Source organism: Salvelinus fontinalis, chromosome 8 (assembly GCF_029448725.1).
Source record: "Salvelinus fontinalis isolate EN_2023a chromosome 8, ASM2944872v1, whole genome shotgun sequence".
NCBI lineage: Eukaryota > Metazoa > Chordata > Actinopteri > Salmoniformes > Salmonidae > Salvelinus > Salvelinus fontinalis.
In genome coordinates, this window is record NC_074672.1 from 31761115 (window position 1) to 31781610 (window position 20496).

Here is a 20496-nt window from a genome sequence, read left to right on the forward strand (position 1 = left end):
GTAGTAGATTCTTACCTAAAAATTTGTACATTTTTACTGCTGCTTTCCCATGCACCATCTTGTTCTGGATCTGCTCTGATCCAGTCTGATCTGGTCTAGACCAGTCTGATCTGGTCTGGACCAGTCTGATCTGGTCTGGACCAGTCTGATCTGATCTAGACCAGTCTGGGCCGGCCTAAGCACAGTAAAGACGTTGCTAGTTTTTCTGCTTTTCTTCGCAGTACTGGGCCAATGTGAGACAGTGTTTCATGGGTTGACAAACCTGCGATTGAGGACAAATTAAAGTCTCGTCTGTTCAAGAAGAAAAACACAAACATAGCCTACACACACTTTCATGAACACACAAAACACAGAAACACACAAACAGAAAATACTCTATCCTCTTTGTCATTCTGGCTCTTTCCACCTTTCAAACTATTGAGAAATATCTAGGTGTATAAATCATTTACTTTCTGGGATGCATCAGATTACTGAACACCGTCTCACAGACTCAGACTCTCACCGCACCACTTTAGCATTAGCCACCCAGATACAAACACCCTGCCAGCTAACACATTAACCAAACTAACAACAATCACACAAGTCAGTCTGTTTGTTTCCCCCTCGTGCGTTCCCTTTTACAGCAAAAGGAGAAACAAGGTAAGAGTGCCAAGTCAAGCCTGTAAGACGGCTTTGAGACTCCCCACTCACCCACGTGGCAGATCTTCTTACTCCTGGATCCCGACAGCTACCTCATAAAACCATCTACAGACTTCACTAGTAGTCACTATGCCTTACTCAGCTCATAAATGTTTCATTCGCTTACTGTCCTGTCGTTTGAACTCTTGTCACAGCAAAATCTGCACCTTCAAAGGGCAATGGTAAGCCTATACTTTGAGTGTGAAATAAACCAGCAGGTTCACGTTTGAATGCAAAGGCTAGAATGAGACCAACAGGTTACAGTTGAAGACTGGAGACTAGATTCACAGGGTAGCTAGGAGGTCTTATAGCTACCCTGCTACTGCATTTGTGACCTCATCAGGCTCCTGCACTGCCAGTGGGGACACAAAGCACCCGCCAAACACACACACACACACCTCTTTCCTGTTTGTGACTGGTGCTGGTTGTGATACATTTTCCATTACATCTCAATAGATGCTGTATGTTAATAACCTATAATCTATACAAATAAATCATTACACAACGACATATTTCAGCTATAGTACTGGTATGTATATGGTTTATTTTATTGTGGTCTGGAGAATCATGAAACCATTATGTGACAAAGTTTTAAAAGCTCAGATCAAGCTTAAATTCAATTTAATTTCCATAAATCAATTTCAATGTAGACTAAAATTCAAAACTCATTCCATTTCAAACCCTCCAAAAACAGAATGATGTAGGCTAATTATAAGCCTATGCTACCTTTAAAATTCCCAAATGTAATAACCTGATCAGAAATAAAAGCGATTTCATAAAGCTCTTAAATCTGTTCTAGAAATAATATTAACCTACACAATGTTGCGCCATTTGTCAGACAGCCCTACCTTGCAACCTTGGTGTGGGAGTTTTACCTCTGCAGCAGACAGGTGTCTTGGTGACTGTCCTCACAACCATGATCCATCTTTCCAGTGCACCACGGCAGCGTTCATTAGAACTGTAAGCCTATTCTGAATCGTAAAACCTTTTTGTTTTATAGCCCATTAGCCTACCGGTTAAGTCAGTGTCATCCTATATTTACCCCACCGCCTTCTTGGTGTCAGCGGTGGGTTAGTGATGAAAGTGATGGAAGATATCAAGGTTAGTTTCCATGAGAAGAGGACAACCACCATATCCTTCCTGTATATTTTCTCCGTCTCTCTCGTCTCTATGTTGCAGACAAAGCACTAATTAAATGTAGGTCTAGGTGGTGTAGCCCACACCGATATCACTAGGAAACATTAAGCATGACAACAACATTGTAAGGCCTCATTATGATAGGCAGCATAGGCCCAGAATCATTCCCAGACAGAGGAACCTTCATGAATAAAGTGCTGATGTTTAAGAGCAATGAAAAAGGTCAAGGCTAACCGAACTGCGGGGCATGGGTGGAGGAGCCACTCACAGGTAGACTAGCAGGTAGATCAGGATGTGGGAGTATATTTAGTCCTTGCAGTGAAAAGAGGACTAAGTGTTAACATTTTGCAAGACTGTGGTTTGGTCAGTAGCTACAAAGCAGAGAAGAGGGGAAACCAGAGAGTTAAAAAGTTACGCCTACACAATTTTCCGGTAAAGTGTTCCTTGAAAGAAAGCACTTTCCATGAGCAGAGAGAATGAACAATATGGCTGTGTATTTTTTGTATTGCATTCTGAAAGGTTAATTAAGCTCTGAGAAAGAAAGAAAAAAAGTGTGTTTTGCAATGAGCTCTTATTGAATGTTGTAATCCACAGTTAAAAATATGAAGGTTTGGACCCTCAAAACACACAATTCAAACAACCAAAAATAGAACATTTTACAAACAAACATTCACATTACAAAAATTACTACATTTTCTATTACAGCTGCATTGGCATAAAACTCAAATAGAAATATACAAAAACTGCATGTATATAATGTATATATTAATTGTCCTTTGTTAATCTTTGACTCTTTCTGTATCTGAGTGAAATTCAAGGTGCTCTAGTACTCCAGGGTGTCTTCTTTGGTCCCCAGAATAAGGGGGTGTACGTAGCTGCTCAGTGGGGTGAAGAGCACATTCCTCAATCATCCTCCAAACAGCGCACCCCTGAATCATTCAAATAGGTCTGCCCATTGTCCCATCAGTAACTGGGCTCATCCATCTCCTCATCGCTCCATTCTGGGGGTGCATCCGTGCCAAAGTACCGGTCACCGAAATTTCCTTCATACAAGGGACAAAGAACAGTAGAGATTAGAGTTTGAAGCAGAGCATGGACACACTCTCTCACACACACACACACACACACACACACACACACACACACACACACACACACACGGAAACTGCCTTTCTCTCTCTCTTTTCTCACCTATGCCGGGTATGATGTGGAAGAGGTCGTTGACCTTCTTGTCGACGGCAGTGGTGATGATTTGGACCTGAGGGAAGGCGTAGGCCACAGAGTGAACCCCCATCTCAGCCATCAGCAGAGACACCAACAGGATCTTATCCTCCTGGACATCATGGTCCTACACAAGACACACAGACAGACACGGAGAGAGATGCATCATCAGATTCCATCAGAATCACCTACCAGTAGGACTCGTACGGCCATCATGCCAGCAGCCTCAGTACACACGGTGCAGTCCATCAGAATCACCTACCAGTAGGACTCGTACGGCCATCATGCCAGCAGCCTCAGTACACACGGTGCAGTCCATCAGAATCACCTACCAGTAGGACTCGTACGGCCATCATGCCAGCAGCCTCAGTACACACGGTGCAGTCCATCAGAATCACCTACCAGTAGGACTCGTACGGCCATCATGCCAGCAGCCTCAGTACACACGGTGCAGTCCATCAGAATCACCTACCAGTAGGACTCGTACGGCCATCATGCCAGCAGCCTCAGTACACACGGTGCAGTCCATCAGAATCACCTACCAGTAGGACTCGTACGGCCATCATGGCAGCAGCATCAGTACACACGGTGCAGTCCATCAGAATCACCTACCAGTAGGACTCGTACGGCCATCATGCCAGCAGCATCAGTACACACGGTGCAGTCCATCAGAATCACCTACCAGTAGGACTCGTACGGCCATCATGGCAGCAGCCCCAGTACACACGGTGCAGTCCATCAGAATCACCTACCAGTAGGACTCGTACGGCCATCATGGCAGCAGCCCCAGTAGACACGGTGCAGTCCATCAGAATCACATGGTCTTCACCGATGTCCTTAGGCAGACGCAGGTAATGCAGCTGATAGAGAGGGAGGGACAGGGAGGAAAGAGGGGATGAAGGGAAGAATGAAAGACAGACAAAAAGGCTATAACTATGCCTCCAACTTTTCCCTGGTCAGGTCCTGCAGTCCTACTCAAAGCTTCAAGCATGTGTGTTTTCCAGATCCATACCTCTGGTTCTCCTGTGTCCTGGTTGGTCTGGATGAGGATCTTCCCGATGCGGACATCTTTACACACTGCCCGGAGAGCTGGCTCCATGGTCTCTCCTGCTCGCAGGATGGACACTCCAGTGATCTATGGAAAACCAGAAGAGAAACCAGGTTCATGGATTTATAACATACTGACTGACAACTGAGTACAGTACATTTAACAACAAGAACATGATAGCAGTAATACTATACTGTTCATCATGACAACACTGGCTGATAAATACACAGGACTGAGTTAACATCTAATAACAGATGAAATATGCTATTATATAAAGCTAATGTGAATCACACAGATTGAGTTTTCTGATCAGAGGGAACTAGACGGCTGAAATGGAGAGATAGCAACAAGTGAATAGGAAGGGGAAAGTGAGAAAGTGAGAGAGATGGATAGAAAAACAGGCAGGAAGAAAAAGAAAGCTCAACTCACCCTCTTCCCGTGGAAAGCCCTGCCTTCATAGTCCTCTCCCTGCGGTGTTTGAACTATATGGCTCTGTGGAAAGAGAGAGAGAGAAAGAGAGAGAGAGAGGAGGATGAACTTATGAGTACAGACCTCAAGACAACGAACCCATGGTGCGTGTTCAGTTGGCCACACTAAACAATCAATAAAATACTTCTTTACTCCAACAGCTCTAGCTGTAGTGGGTGGTACATACACAGTGTACTGTAGTTGCTGTGCGATTCAAGTGATATGTTGTGTTTGTGCAGTCGCGGTATGTGTGTGTCTTTTTGGTTTTATAGTGAGAACTTTCCACTGCGGTGGATTGACAGTTTCCATACTCCAGAGGCCAGACTCTCTTTTGCTCTCTCTCTCTTCTTTTTCTCTCTCTCGCACCATCTCGCAATCTTGACCTCTCATGCTCTTTCCATCTCTTACTCTCTTTCCATCTTTCTTACCCCCATTTTTCCATCACTCAATTCTTCTCCCTCCATCTTTTCATCTCTTTCTAAATGAAACTCCGTTCAAATATGCTCTTTGAGTATGAACGTTAAGGTAGAGTAGAACAGAGCAGCCTTTATATCTCTCTGTCATACGTACCTCTGAGGGAAGAAAGGAAAGCGCTCGTTCAATCAGCAGACGCATCAGTCTCTTCGAGTAGAAGATGAACTCATCCCTGCTTGTCTCTTTGTTTCTGGGCAGAAGAAGTAGGACGGTCAGGGACCAGACAAATAAAAGACAGTCAGGGACCAGACAAATAAAAGACAGTCAGGGACCAGACAAATAAAAGACAGTCATGGACCAGACAAATAAAAGACGGTCAGGGACCAGACAAATAAAAGACAGTCAGGGACCAGACAAATAAAAGACAGTCAGGGACCAGACAAATAAAAGACAGTCAGGGACCAGACAAATAAAAGACAGTCAGGGACCAGACAGATAAGAGACCATCAGGGATCAGACAGATAAAAGACAGTCAGGGGCCATACAGATGAGACAGTCAGGGACCAGACAAATAAAAGACAGTCAGGGACCAGACAAATAAAAGACAGTCAGGGACCAGACAAATAAAAGACAGTCAGGGACCAGACAAATAAAAGACAGTCAGGGACCAGACAAATAAAAGACAGTCAGGGACCAGACAAATAAAAGACAATCAGGGACCAGACAAATAAAAGACAGTCAGGGACCAGACAAATAAAAGACACTCAGGAACCAGACATATAAAAGACACTCAGGGACCAGACAAATAAAAGACAGTCAGGGACCAGACAGATAAAAGACAGTCAGGGACCAGACAGATAAAAGACAGTCAGGGACCAGACAAATAAAAGACAGTCAGGGACCAGACAAATAAAAGACAGTCAGGGACCAGACAAATAAAAGACAGTCAGGGACCAGACAAATAAAAGACAGTCAGGGACCAGACAAATAAAAGACAGTCAGGGACCAGACAAATAAAAACACCCAGGGACCAGACAAATAAAAGACAGTCAGGGACCAGACAAATAAAAGACAGTCAGGGACCAGACAAATGAAAGACAGTCAGGGACCAGACAAATAAAAACACCCAGGGACCAGACAAATAAAAACACCCAGGGACCAGACAAATAAAAGACAGTCAGGGACCAGACAAATAAAAGACAGTCAGGGACCAGACAAATAAAAGACAGTCAGGGACCAGACAAATAAAAGACAGTCAGGGACCAGACAAATAAAAACACCCAGGGACCAGACAAATAAAAGACAGTCAGGGACCAGACAAATAAAAGACAGTCAGGGACCAGACAAATAAAAACACCCAGGGACCAGACAGATAAAAGACAGTCTGGGATCAAACAGATAAAAGACAGTCTGGGATCAAACAGATAAAAGACAGTCAGGGACCAGACAGATAAAAGACCATCAGGGATCAGACAGATAAAAGACCATCAGGGATCAGACAGATAAAAGACAGTCAGGGGCCATACAGATGAGACAGTCAGGGACCAGACATATAAAAACACTCAGGGACCAGACAAATAAAAGGCAGTCAGGGGCAGACAGATGAAAGACAGTCAAGGGCCATACAGATGAGACAGTCAGGGACCCGAAAGATAAAAGACAGTCAGGGACCCAACAGATAAAAGACAGCCAGAGACCCGAAAGATAAAGACAGTCAGGGACCCAACAGATAAAAGACAGCCAGAGACCCGAAAGATAAAGACAGTCAGGGACCAGACAGATAAAAAGACAGTCAGGGACCAGACAGATAAGACCGTCAGGGACCAGACAGATAAAATAGTCAGGAACCAGACAGATTAAAGACAGTCAGGGGGCAGACAGATAACAGTCAGGGACCAGCCAGATAAAATAGTCAGGAACCAGACGGATAAAAGACAGTCAGGGGCCATACAGATGAAAGACAGTCAGGGACCAGACAGATGAAAGACAGTCAGGGACCAGACAGATAAGACAGTCAGGGGCCAGACAAATAAAAATAGACACTATGGACCATGTAGTCGCACTCAACCTACATTGTGGAAGTGAATGTTTGCTACAGTATGTTTATGCTCTGACCTACCTGTGTTATTATCTGACACTAGATCAGTTAGTAGGTTTACTGAGTAGTGTGTAGTGCAGTGGTTATTACTGATACCTGATGATGGTGTGCATCCCCTGACCTGGGCTGTGTTAGTAAAATACATGACTAGTATTATAGTGGGTCGTTCTACATTAGTTCAAGAGGTAGTTGTTAAACTAATAGTACAGAGGGTCATTCTACATTAGTTCTAGAGGTCGTAGTTATACTAGTAGTATAGTGGGTCGTTCTACATTAGTTCTAGAGGTAGTTATACTAGTAGTATAGTGGGTTGTCCTACATTAGTTCTAGAGGTCGTAGTTATACTAGTAGTATATTGGGTCGTTCTACATTAGTTCTAGAGGTCGTAGTTATACTAGTAGTATATTGGGTCGTTCTACATTAGTTCTAGAGGTAGTAGTTATACTAGTAGTATAGTGGGTCGTTCTACATTAGTTCTAGAGGTAGTTATACCAGTAGTATAGTGGGTCGTTCTACATTAGATCTAGGGGTAGTTATACTAGTAGTATAGTGGGTCATTCTACATTAGTTCTAGAGGTAGATATACTAGTAGTATAGTGGGTCCTTCTACATTAGTTCTAGAGGTAGATATACTAGTAGTATAGTGGGTCGTTCTACATTAGTTCTAGGGGTTGTTATACTAGTAGTATAGTGGGTCCTTCTACATTAGTTCTAGAGGTAGATATACTAGTAGTATAGTGGGTCGTTCTACATTAGTTCTAGGGGTAGTTATACTAGTAGTATAGTGGGTAATTCTACATTAGTTCTAGAGGTCGTAGTTATACTAGTAGTATATTGGGTCGTTCTACATTCGTTCTAGAGGTAGTTATACTAGTAGTATAGTGGGTCGTTCTACATTAGTTCTAGAGGTAGTTATACTAGTAGTATAGTGGGGTGTTCTACATTAGATCTAGGGGTAGTTATACTAGTAGTATAGTGGGTCGTTCTACATTAGTTCTAGAGGTAGTTATACTAGTAGTATAGTGGGTCGTTCTACATTAGTTCTAGAGGTAGTTATACTAGTAGTATAGTGGGTCGTTCTACATTAGTTCTAGAGGTAGTAGTTATACTAGTAGTATAGTGGGTGGTTCTACATTAGTTCTAGAGGTAGTTATACTAGTAGTATAGTGGGTCGTTCTACATTAGATCTAGGGGTAGTTATACTAGTAGTATAGTGGGTGGTTCTACATTAGTTCTACGGGTAGTTATACTAGTAGTATAGTGGGTCGTTATACATTAGTACTAGAGGTGGTCGTTATACTCTCTGGTCACCCCCAAAGCCAATTCCTCCTTTGGCCGCCTCGCCTTCCAGTTCTCTGCTGCCAATGACTGAAACGAACGACAAAAATCTCTGAAACTGGAAACACTTATCTCCCTCACTAGCTTTAAGCACCAGCTGTCAGAGCAGCTCACAGATTACTGCACCTGTACATAGCCCATCTATAATTTAGCCCAAACAACTACCTCTTCCCCTACTGTATTTATTTATTTTGTTCCTTTGCACCCCATTATTTCTACTTTGCACATTCTTCCACTGCAAATCTACCATTCCAATGTTTTACTTGCTATATTGTATTTACCTCGCCACCATGGCCTTTTTTTGCCTTTACCTCCCTTATCTCACCTCATTTATATATAGATTTATTTTTCTACTGTATTATTGACTGTATGTTTGTTTTACTCCATGTGTAACTCTGTGTTGTTGTATGTGTCGAACTGCTTTGCTTTATCTTGGCCAGGTCGCAATTGTAAATGAGAACTTGTTCTCAACTTGCCTACCTGGTTAAATAAGGTCAAATAAAATACAGTATCCAGTGTATACAGTATGCAGCGTGTATAAAGTACGCAGCGTGTATACAGTATGCAGCGTGTATACAGTATGCAGCGTGTATACAGTATCCAGTGTGTATACAGTATCCAGTGTATACAGTATCCAGTGTATACAGTATGCAGCGTCTATACAGTATGCAGCGTATATACAGTGTGCAGCGTGTATACAGTGTGCAGCGTGTATCCAGTGTGCAGCGTGTATACAGTATGCAGCGTGTATACAGTATGCAGTGTATACAGTATCCAGTGTATACAGTATGCAGCGTCTATACAGTATGCAGCGTATATACAGTGTGCAGCGTGTATACAGTATGCAGTGTGTATACAGTATGCAGCGTGTATACAGTATGCAGCGTGTATACAGTATGCAGCGTATATACAGTATGCAGCGTATATACAGTGTGCAGCGTGTATACAGTATGCAGCGTGTATACAGTATGCAGCGTATATACAGTATGCAGCGTGTATACAGTATGCAGCGTGTATACAGTATGCAGTGTATATACAGTGTGCAGCGTGTATACAGTATGCAGCGTGTATACAGTATGCAGTGTATACAGTATCCAGTGTATACAGTATGCAGCGTCTATACAGTATGCAGCGTATATACAGTGTGCAGCGTGTATACAGTATGCAGTGTGTATACAGTATGCAGCGTGTATACAGTATGCAGCGTGTATACAGTATGCAGCGTATATACAGTATGCAGCGTATATACAGTATGCAGCGTGTATACAGTATGCAGCGTCTATACAGTATGCAGCGTATATACAGTGTGCAGCGTGTATACAGTATGCAGTGTGTATACAGTATGCAGCGTGTATACAGTATGCAGCGTGTATACAGTATGCAGCGTGTATACAGTATGCAGCGTGTATACAGTGTGCAGCGTGTATACAGTGTGCAGCGTGTATCCAGTGTGCAGCGTGTATACAGTATGCAGCGTGTATACAGTATGCAGTGTATACAGTATCCAGTGTATACAGTATGCAGCGTATATACAGTGTGCAGCGTGTATACAGTGTGCAGCGTATATACAGTGTGCAGCGTGTATACAGTGTGCAGCGTATATACAGTGTGCAGCGTGTATACAGTATGCAGCGTGTATACAGTGTGCAGCGTGTATACAGTATGCAGCGTGTATACAGTATGCAGCGTGTATACAGTATCCAGTGTATACAGTATGCAGCGTGTATACAGTATGCAGCGTGTATCCAGTAGGCAGCGTGTATACAGTATGCAGCGTGTATACAGTATGCAGCGTGTATACAGTATGCAGCGTGTATACAGTATCCAGTGTATACAGTATCCAGCGTGTATACAGTAGGCAGTGTGTATCCAGTAGGCAGCGTGTATACAGTATGCAGCGTGTATACAGTATCCAGCGTGTATACAGTATGCAGCGTGTATACAGTATGCAGCGTGTATACAGTATGCAGCGTGTATACAGTATGCAGCGTGTATACAGTATCCAGCGTGTATACAGTATGCAGCGTGTATACAGTATGCAGCGTGTATACAGTATCCAGCGTGTATACAGTATGCAGCGTGTATACAGTATGCAGCGTGTATACAGTATTCAGTGTATACAGTATGCAGCGTGTATACAGTATGCAGCGTGTATACAGTATGCAGCGTGTATCCAGTATTCAGTGTATACAGTATCCAGCGTGTATACAGTATGCAGCGTGTATACAGTATGCAGCGTGTATACAGTATCCAGCGTGTATACAGTATGCAGCGTGTATACAGTATGCAGCGTGTATACAGTATGCAGCGTGTATCCAGTATGCAGCGTGTATACAGTATGCAGTGTGTATACAGTATGCATACAGTATCCGGTGTGTATACAGTATGCAGTGTGTATACAGTATTCAGCGTGTATACAGTATGCAGCATGTATACAGTATGCAGCGTATACAGTATCCAGCGTATCCAGTATTCAGTGTATCCAGTATTCAGTGTATACAGTATGCAGCGTGTATACAGTATGCAGCGTGTATACAGTATCCAGCGTATACAGTATGCAGCGTGTATACAGTGTGCAGCGTGTATACAGTATCCAGTGTGTATACAGTATCCAGTGTGTATACAGTATCCAGCGTGTATACAGTATGCAGCGTGTATACAGTGTGCAGCGTGTATACAGTATGCAGCGTGTATACAGTATGCAGCGTGTATACAGTATCCAGTGTGTATACAGTATCCAGTGTGTATACAGTATCCAGTGTGTATACAGTATCCAGTGTGTATACAGTATGCAGCGTGTATACAGTATGCAGCGTGTATACAGTATGCAGCGTGTATACAGTATCCAGTGTATACAGTATCCAGTGTATACAGTATGCAGCGTGTATACAGTATTCAGTGTATACAGTATCCAGTGTGTATACAGTATGCAGCGTGTATCCAGTATGCAGCGTGTATACAGTATCCAGTGTATCCAGTATTCAGTGTGTATACAGTGTGCAGCGTGTATACAGTGTGCAGCGTGTATACAGTATGCAGCGTGTATCCAGTATGCAGCGTGTATACAGTATTCAGCGTGTATACAGTATGCAGCGTGTATACAGTATCCAGTGTATCCAGTATGCAGCGTGTATACAGTGTGCAGCGTGTATACAGTGTGCAGCGTGTATACAGTGTGCAGTGTGTATACAGTATCCAGTGTATACAGTATCCAGTGTATACAGTATCCAGCGTGTATACAGTATTCAGCGTGTATCCAGTATGCAGCGTGTATACAGTATCCAGTGTATCCAGTATGCAGCGTGTATACAGTATGCAGCGTGTATCCAGTATGCAGCGTGTATACAGTATCCAGTGTATCCAGTATCCAGTGTGTATACAGTATGCAGCGTGTATACAGTATGCAGCGTGTATACAGTATCCAGCGTGTATACAGTATGCAGCGTGTATACAGTATTCAGCGTGTATACAGTATCCAGCGTGTATACAGTATCCAGTGTATACAGTATCCAGCGTGTATACAGTATTCAGTGTGTATCCAGTATGCAGCGTGTATACAGTATCCAGTGTATCCAGTATGCAGCGTGTATACAGTGTGCAGCGTGTATACAGTGTGCAGCGTGTATACAGTATCCAGTGTGTATACAGTATCCAGTGTGTATACAGTATGCAGCGTGTATACAGTATTCAGCGTGTATACAGTATGCAGCGTGTATACAGTATGCAGCGTGTATACAGTATCCAGTGTATACAGTATGCAGCGTGTATACAGTATGCAGCGTGTATACAGTATGCAGCGTGTATACAGTATGCAGCGTGTATACAGTATGCAGCGTGTATACAGTATGCAGCGTGTATACAGTATCCAGCGTGTATACAGTATGCAGCGTGTATACAGTATTCAGCGTGTATACAGTATCCAGCGTGTATACAGTATCCAGTGTGTATACAGTATCCAGTGTGTATACAGTATCCAGTGTGCATACCTTATTATGGTGTGCATTCCCCTGACCTGGGGCGTACTCTCCAGAACACTCAGGGTCTGGGGGAGGGGCTGGGCCTGGTGGGCAGAGGCAAGGGCCGCCCTATAACCATAGCAACCAGGAAAAGAAAGGGCGGGTGGATGTAAGAGCACTGGAATAGGCGGTAGGGCACATACATACAGTCACAGGCTTGAAACACACATACAAAATAAGCAGACACCAGCGCGCACACACACACACACACACACACACACACACACACACACACACACACACACACACACACACACACACACACACACACACACACACACACACACACACACATCTTAAACAGTATTCATCACACTGGTGTTAATATTGATTAGTGGGTAGTAGAATTCTAAAAAACACACAATAAAAACACACTAGATTAAAATAGGCAGAGCAGATACAGGTCAGTTAACATCACTGAACCAATACTGTACTGTCTGCCTTAGTGGGATTATACAACAGCTTTAAGAGACAATCACAGAGAGCATTTGACGTTTTTAGCTACTGTTCTGGTCTCAATGCAGTTAGATTCTACAGTGAGTGCTGAAAGACTAATTCATTCAACAACTAATTCCTACAACATTGATCAATGTGCAATAAATGAACGTGAAACTAGTCAGGAAACGTTGGATCTAGTGTCCTCTGGTACTAATGGTGGTGTAAACACAGTGATTTGGTTCTGATTCATTTGAGACTCTCAACACGTAATCTGAGGAACATGAAGAAAGCCGTGTTCTCTTAATTGTTCTCGTTGTGTTGTCATAATCCCATGTGATTACACATACAAACACAGACACACGTTCATTCTTCTATCCTTGTGGGGATCTAAAATGAATTTCCATTCAAAATCCTCTTTCCCCTAACCCCTAACCCCTTCACACTAACCCTTATCCTTACCATAACCTTAACCCAAACCACTAACCCTAATTGTAACTCTAACCCTAAACCCTCTAACCCTAAACTTAAAATAGCCTTTGTCCTCATGGGGATGTGGAAAATGTCCCCATGAGAATGTTCTTTGTTTTAGTGTCCTTGTGGGGACTTTGGGGCATTTGAGGTCCCCAGAAGGATAAAAGAACCAACCAACCCACACACACACCAACTCAAAGAAAGCCCAACTCCTGAATTCAGATCAACACAGGCTGATTTAAAAAAAAAAACCAATCAAACTAAGTTTTGGACTAGAATCTGACTTTAAAACATTCAACACAATGAGTTCTGGGCTGCGTTCAGTACAAAGAAACTTAATGCAATATTCAACTACATGGAAACAGTGCTGTGCTGAACAACCAGTTGAAAAACGGGGAGGGGTTGGGTTGTTGGTTGGGGAATGCTATCAGCATGGCCGCTGCCCTTTAAATACGTCACTTATTGCTTCAAGCCACATCCCACCACACCCACCAAACGGAGCACACGTCCCTCAAAGTCTGTTCAAGAACGTTGAAGAGCACTTTGGGGAAACATGTTGTTCAGTACAAGCCTAACGTAGCAAGCACAACGTTACGCAACGCAGCAAATGCTTAAGCAAACTGAACAAACCCCTGGTCTTGCCAAAGATTAGAATTGAGGTCATGCAAGCCTTGAGTTGAGTGATATCACATTAAATCCCCACACTCTTGAGATACAAAGACCAAGCTGTGATACCATTTCACTCTCTAAAAACAAAACTCCTATGGGATACCGAACTTTAAAAGAAAGAAAATGCAAACACAGATAAATCATAAGCAAATCTGCTCACATATCCCAGCGCAGTTTCCTCTATGGAGAGAAGAGGGTTTGGACGAAACACAACGACACACACCGACAGAGACACACAATGACAGAGACACACAACGACGACAACAGAAAAGAGGAAGAAAATAAAAGAAACAGACAACATTCGGTAAATAAAGGGATGGATAAAGATATGATCATGTGATACAGTGATCTGTGTGACAGCTGAATCCACTGCAATCCTCACAATTCCTTAGACCAAGACAAATTGCCATACAAAGTTGCTAAATAATGTTTTTCATAAACTTACAAATAATAGTTCAACTCGGTTAGTCCACTCAGTAACAATGGTCACTACAATTCCGTCAGCGGTTGTGGCATTGTGTGTCGTGTGTACACATGGGCTGCTCTCAGGCTGGCTTCAGCTGTCACACCTACACTGTGTCTCTGCAGTACAGAGGTAAAGCACAGAGGTACGACTCACAGCTCAAAGGCCCTGATACATCCTGTGTCTAAAGACAGACACCAAACACACTTCCTCTCTCTCTCGCTCTGATCGGCTGTGGCCGACATACTCAATGGAAAAACTCAGCTTTTAATAATAGGTATAGAAAACAGAGGTTTTAGATTGTGTGATAAGAACGGTCTTTCTCTATCTCACACTCTTCTTCTCTCTCTCTGGAGCTGAGAGGTCAGTGAAAATGTCTCAGTAGATTATTTTTAGACACAGAATGCAGCGGGTGGTTGTGTGTGAGCCATCATGTATGTAAGGTAGAGGAAAAAGCAACATCCTCCAATCAACTGCCTGCTGCACATAGAAGCGTTAGAAACACAGAAGTGACGTGTGGCGTGTCTGTCAAAGGGCAGAGTCTCTCAAATCTCTGCTCACTCAAAGCTGGTTTTGTCCTGCATGCTTTAACAGCGTATGAGGTGTCACACGCGGTGACATGCCAATTACTACTGCTACCTGTAATGGAAGACCCATTTCCCATCGATGCTGTTACATCCTTCACTGTACTGGATGAGTCATTGACAAGGTGGGCTTCTGGGGTTGATTCTGTGTAACAGCAGCAAGCAGTTGGAGAGTGAGGATGTTGGCTTCGTGGCTTCGATGTAGAAGTTGCCCGTAACCACATCTGGGAACAGATAAGGATATCTGACCCTGTATCAGGGATTTAGGGCAACTTCTACATACTCATGTTTTGTGCCCCCCTCTATCTGGGAACTGGGGTGTGGGGGAGAGGGGTTCGGCGGTACAGTAAAGAGTTGTGCTACTCTACCTGACGCTGAGCTCACGCTGTGTGATGGAGGGATAGAGGGAGGAGTTAGAGGGATAGAGGGAGGAGTTGGAGGGATAGAGGGAGGAGTTGGAGGGATAGAGGGAGGAGTTGGAGGGATAGAGGGAGGAGTTGGAGGGATAGAGGAAGGAGTTGGAGGGATAGAGGGAGGAGTTGGAGGGATAGAGGGAGGAGTTGGAGGGATAGAGGAAGGAGTTGGAGGGATAGAGGGAGGAGTTGGAGGGATGAAGGAGGAGTATGAGAGTCCGTGTGCAGGTGGGGCAAGGTCAATAGTACCGTGTCAAATAGATAACACCACAATAACAACACATGCCTTCATTGGTAATGGGGGATGGAAGCGATTACACTTCAATTTGTTCAACTTTAGGCAATGAACTGAAATTCAATTTCAGGAACAGAAAACATTTATTTTAATTTGTGAACTGGAATTTAATTTCCGTCGCCTGAATTGATATAGAACTGACACACCAACCCTGCTAGCTATTAGTGCATGTACCACAAGTCACACAGCAAAACGCCCCTGGTCATGCTTTTAAATCTATACTTAATTTAGTATATTCTTCATTTTGTGTCATCTTTCTCAGGAAATCATGAAATGTAGAGCTATTACAGAAAATGCTTTCTTGTTCCACTAGAGGGGGAAATGGAGCTGGCATCAGTCTGGTTAGCTGGAAAGCTGTAGATCTGGTATCAGTCTGGTTAGCTGTAGATCTGGTATCAGTCTGGTTAGCTGTAGATCTGGTGTCAGTCTGGTTAGCTGTAGATCTGGTATCAGTCTGGTTAGCTGTAGATCTGGTATCAGTCTGGTTAGCTGTAGATCTGGTGTCAGTCTGGTTAGCTGTAGATCTGGTATCAGTCTGGTTAGCTGTAGATCTGGTATCAGTCTGGTTAGCTGTAGATCTGGTATCAGTCTGGTTAGCTGTAGATCTGGTGTCAGTCTGGTTAGCTGTAGATCTGGTATCAGTCTGGTTAGCTGTAGATCTGGTATCAGTCTGGTTAGCTGTAGATCTGGTATCAGTCTGGTTAGCTGTAGATCTGGTATCAGTCTGGTTAGCTGTAGATCTGGTATCAGTCTGGTTAGCTGTAGATCTGGCATCAGTCTGGTTAGCTGTAGATCTGGCATCAGTCTGGTTAGCTGTAGATCTGGTATCAGTCTGGTTAGCTGTAGATCTGGTATCAGTCTGGTTAGCTGTAGATCTGGTATCAGTCTGGTATAAGTCTGGTTAGCTGTAGATCTGGCATCAGTCTGGTTAGCTGTAGATCTGGTATCAGTCTGGTTAGCTGTAGATCTGGTATCAGTCTGGTATCAGTCTGGTTAGCTGTAGATCTGGCATCAGTCTGGTTAGCTGTAGATCTGGTATCAGTCTGGTTAGCTGTAGATCTGGTATCAGTCTGGTTAGCTGTAGATCTGGTATCAGTCTGGTATCAGTCTGGTTAGCTGTAGATCTGTCAAGCTGTATACAGTATGAGGAGAGATCAAGGGAAGAACTCTCACCTCCTCCAGCTGGCTGTGGACGTGCTGTACGATCAAGTCTATGGCCACCATGTTGCCTCCTCCTGCCAGTATACGACACACACAGGAAGGGGAAGTGGCATTAGACAGTGATGATATTATGTTGTGTACATTATAATGGTTCAGGGGACTAAGTTGACTTTTCACGTTGTCTCCAATTGACGTCAATGCATTACTACGTCAACATTTGAGTTAAGTGGAAGTTCTCCCCTGAATGTCTGAATGTAAGGGAGAATATGTGTAAGCAAATGTGTGTGTGTGTGTGTGTGTGTGTGTGTGTGTGTGTGTGAGCACATGGTCATACATTTTTTACTACGTCAGTCTGTGTGTGCTGGTTCCAAATATTACCGCGTGGTACCACAATGTCAGCCAGTCGCATGGTTGGCTCGATGTACTGCTCAAAGGCGGGCTTCACAAACTTATTGTACTGTTTGATGACGCCGTCGATGTCCCGGCCACGCTCTGTGATGTCCCTCTGCAGCCGACGCACCAGACGGATGTCTGAGTCAGTCTCCACAAAGATCTTCATGTCCAGCAGCTGTGGGGAGGGGAGAACATACACCATGAGAAACACACACACACCCACACCATGAGAAACACACACACACCCACACCATGAGAAACACACACACACCCACACCATGAGAAACACCCACACCATGAGAAACACCCACACCATGAGAAACACACACACACACACACACACACACACACACACACACACACACACACACACACACACACACACACACACACACACACACACACACATTTAGCAAAAAGAAATCCAGGTTAGCAGGCAATATTAACCAGGTGAAATTGTGTCACTTCTCTTGTGTTGATTGTACGCAGAGTCAGTGTATATGCAACAGTTTGTGCCGCCAAATTGGCCAGAATCTTACGTAATTATGACATAACATTGAAGGTTGTGCAATGTAACAGGAATATTTAGACTTATGGATGCCACCCGTTAGATAAAATACGGAACGGTTCCGTATTTCACTGAAAGAATAAACGTCTTGTTTTCGAGATGATAGTTTCCGTATTCGACCATAATAATGACCTAAGTCTTGTATTTCTGTGTGTTATTATGTTATAATTAAGTCTATGATTTGATAGAGCAGTCTGACTGAGCGGTGGTAGGCAGCAGCAGGCTCGTAAGCATTCATTCAAACAGCACTTTCCTGCGTTTTGCCAGAAGCTCTTCGCTGTGCTTCACGCCTATCAACTCCCGAGATTAGGCTGGTGTAACCGATGTGAAATGGCTAGCTAGTTAGCGGGGTGCGCGCTAATAGCGTTTCAAACGTCACTCGCTCTGAGACTTGGAGTAGTTGTTCCCCTTGCTCTGCATGGGCAACGCTGCTTCAAGGGTGGTTGTTGTCGTTGTGTTCCTGGTTCGAGCCCAGGTAGGAGCGAGGAGAAGGACGGAAGCTATACTGGCAATACTAAAGTGCCTATAAGAACATCCAATAGTCAAAGGTATATGAAATACAAATCGTATAGAGAGAAATAGTCCTATAATTCCTATAATAACTACAACCTAAAACTTCTTACCTGCGAATATTGAAGACTCATGTTAAAAGGAACCACCAGCTTTCATTTGTTCTCATGTTCTGAGCAAGGAACTTAAACGTTAGCTTTCTTACATGGCACATATTGCACTTTTACTTTCTTCTCAAACATTTTGTTTTTGCATTATTTAAACCAAATTGAACATGTTTCATTATTTTTTTTAGACTAAATTGCTTTTATTGATGTATTATATTAAGTCAAAATAAGTGTTCATTCGGTATTTCTGTAATTGTCATTATTACAACAACAACAAAAAAAAACAAAAAAATCGGCCGATTAATCGGTATCTGCTTTTTTTGGCCCTCCAATAATCGGTATCGGTATTCGCGTTGAAAAATCATAATCGGACGACCTCTAACACAAACCATGAAAAACACCCACAGCCAATGTACAGGGGGACATTTGAGTCTTACCTGTAACAGTTCTTTATCTGCAAAGGCCATGATTCCCTCAAAGATGATAACACTGGCTCCATACACTGTTTTCTGAGAGGGATGAAACACACGCTGTGGGTTTAGTATGATTTTGACACTTCCAGAAGTGTAGTGTATAGACGCCACCTAATGTCTGTGGTGTTTTTGGTGACAAGTCCACATTTCTCTGCTGGCACAATAGCTCCCTGTGCTGTTTATGTCTGGTAATGCCAATTAGTAAAATGTGACTGAGTTTCAGCTCTCTATCTTCCCCCATGCTAATGGTCTGGTATCAGACCAGGGTTAATCTTCTCATAGTTATGGGATAACTATAAAACATGTCAAGACAAACAAGAATGGCTGCCGCTGTGCATCTGGGATGGATTGGCAACTTAATGTCATAAAATGACTCCATAACTCCAGATGTTGAGTAATCTAGACCAAGATTACACTGCAATAACCCTACCCCAATATCTAGACCAAGATTACACTGCAATAACCCTACCCCAATATCTAGACCAAGATTACACTGCAATAACCCTACCCCAATATCTAGACCAAGATTACACTGCAATAACCCTACCCCAATATCTAGACCAAGATTACACTGCAATAACCCTACCCCAATATCTAGACCAAGATTACACTGCAATAACCCTACCCCAATATCTAGACCAAGATTTCACTGCAATAACCCTACCCCAATATCTAGACCAAGATTACACTGCAATAACCCTACCCCAATATCTAGACCAAGATTACACTGCAATAACCCTACCCCAATATCTAGACCAAGATTTCACTGCAATAACCCTGCCCCAATATCTAGACCAAGATTTCACTGCAATAACCCTACCCCAATATCTAGACCAAGATTTCACTGCAATAACCCTACCCCAATTTCTAGACCAAGATTACACTGCAATAACCCTACCTCAATATCTAGACCAAGATTACACTGCAATAACCCTACCCCAATATCTAGACCAAGATTTCACTGCAATAACCCTACCCCAATATCTAGACCAAGATTACACTGCAATAACCCTACCCCAATATCTAGACCAAGATTTCACTGCAATAACCCTACCCCAATATCTAGACCAAGATTACACTGCAATAACCCTACCCCAATATCTAGACCAAGATTTCACTGCAATAACCCTACCCCAATATCTAGACCAAGATTACACTGCAATAACCCTACCCCAATATCTAGACCAAGATTACACTGCAATAACCCTACCTCAATATCTAGATCAAGATTACACTGCAATAACCCTACCCCAATATCTAGACCAAGATTACACTGCAATAACCCTACCCCAAGATTACATTGCAATAACCCTACCCCAATATCTAGACCAAGATTACACTGCAATAACCCTACCCCAAGATTACATTGCAATAACCCTACCCCAATATCTAGACCAAGATTACACTGCAATAACCTTACCCCAATATCTAGACCAGGATTACATTGACATAACCCTACCCCAATATCTAGACCAGGATTACACTGCAATAACCCTACCCCAATATCTAGACCAAGATTACACTGCAATAACC

General features: G+C 43.2%; 1 protein-coding gene across 5 annotated transcripts in view; it reads right to left on the minus strand.

Annotated features, from left to right (window-relative positions):
* Positions 1–1190: 1190 nt before the first annotated feature.
* Positions 1191–20496, minus strand: part of uckl1b (uridine-cytidine kinase 1-like 1b) — a 61031-nt gene continuing 41725 nt past the window's right edge. For 2 of the 5 annotated variants that reach the window (XM_055932854.1, XM_055932852.1), the window contains exons 5-16: positions 18928–18999; positions 17291–17480; positions 16925–16986; positions 14157–14176; positions 12389–12487; positions 8376–8432; positions 5123–5216; positions 4514–4576; positions 4049–4171; positions 3789–3896; positions 3007–3163; positions 1191–2858 (exon numbers count right to left, since the gene is read on the minus strand). In XM_055932854.1, coding sequence (XP_055788829.1) covers positions 2779–2858; positions 3007–3163; positions 3789–3896; positions 4049–4171; positions 4514–4576; positions 5123–5216; positions 8376–8432; positions 12389–12487; positions 14157–14176; positions 16925–16986; positions 17291–17480; positions 18928–18999 — 1125 coding nt within the window. In that variant the 3' untranslated portion in view covers positions 1191–2778. Of the gene's footprint in view, positions 2859–3006; positions 3164–3788; positions 3897–4048; positions 4172–4513; positions 4577–5122; positions 5217–8375; positions 8433–12388; positions 12488–14156; positions 14177–15411; positions 15429–16924; positions 16987–17290; positions 17481–18927; positions 19000–20496 lie in introns of all 5 variants that reach the window. The other 3 variants (XM_055932853.1, XM_055932855.1, XM_055932856.1) reach the window with 3 other exon arrangements.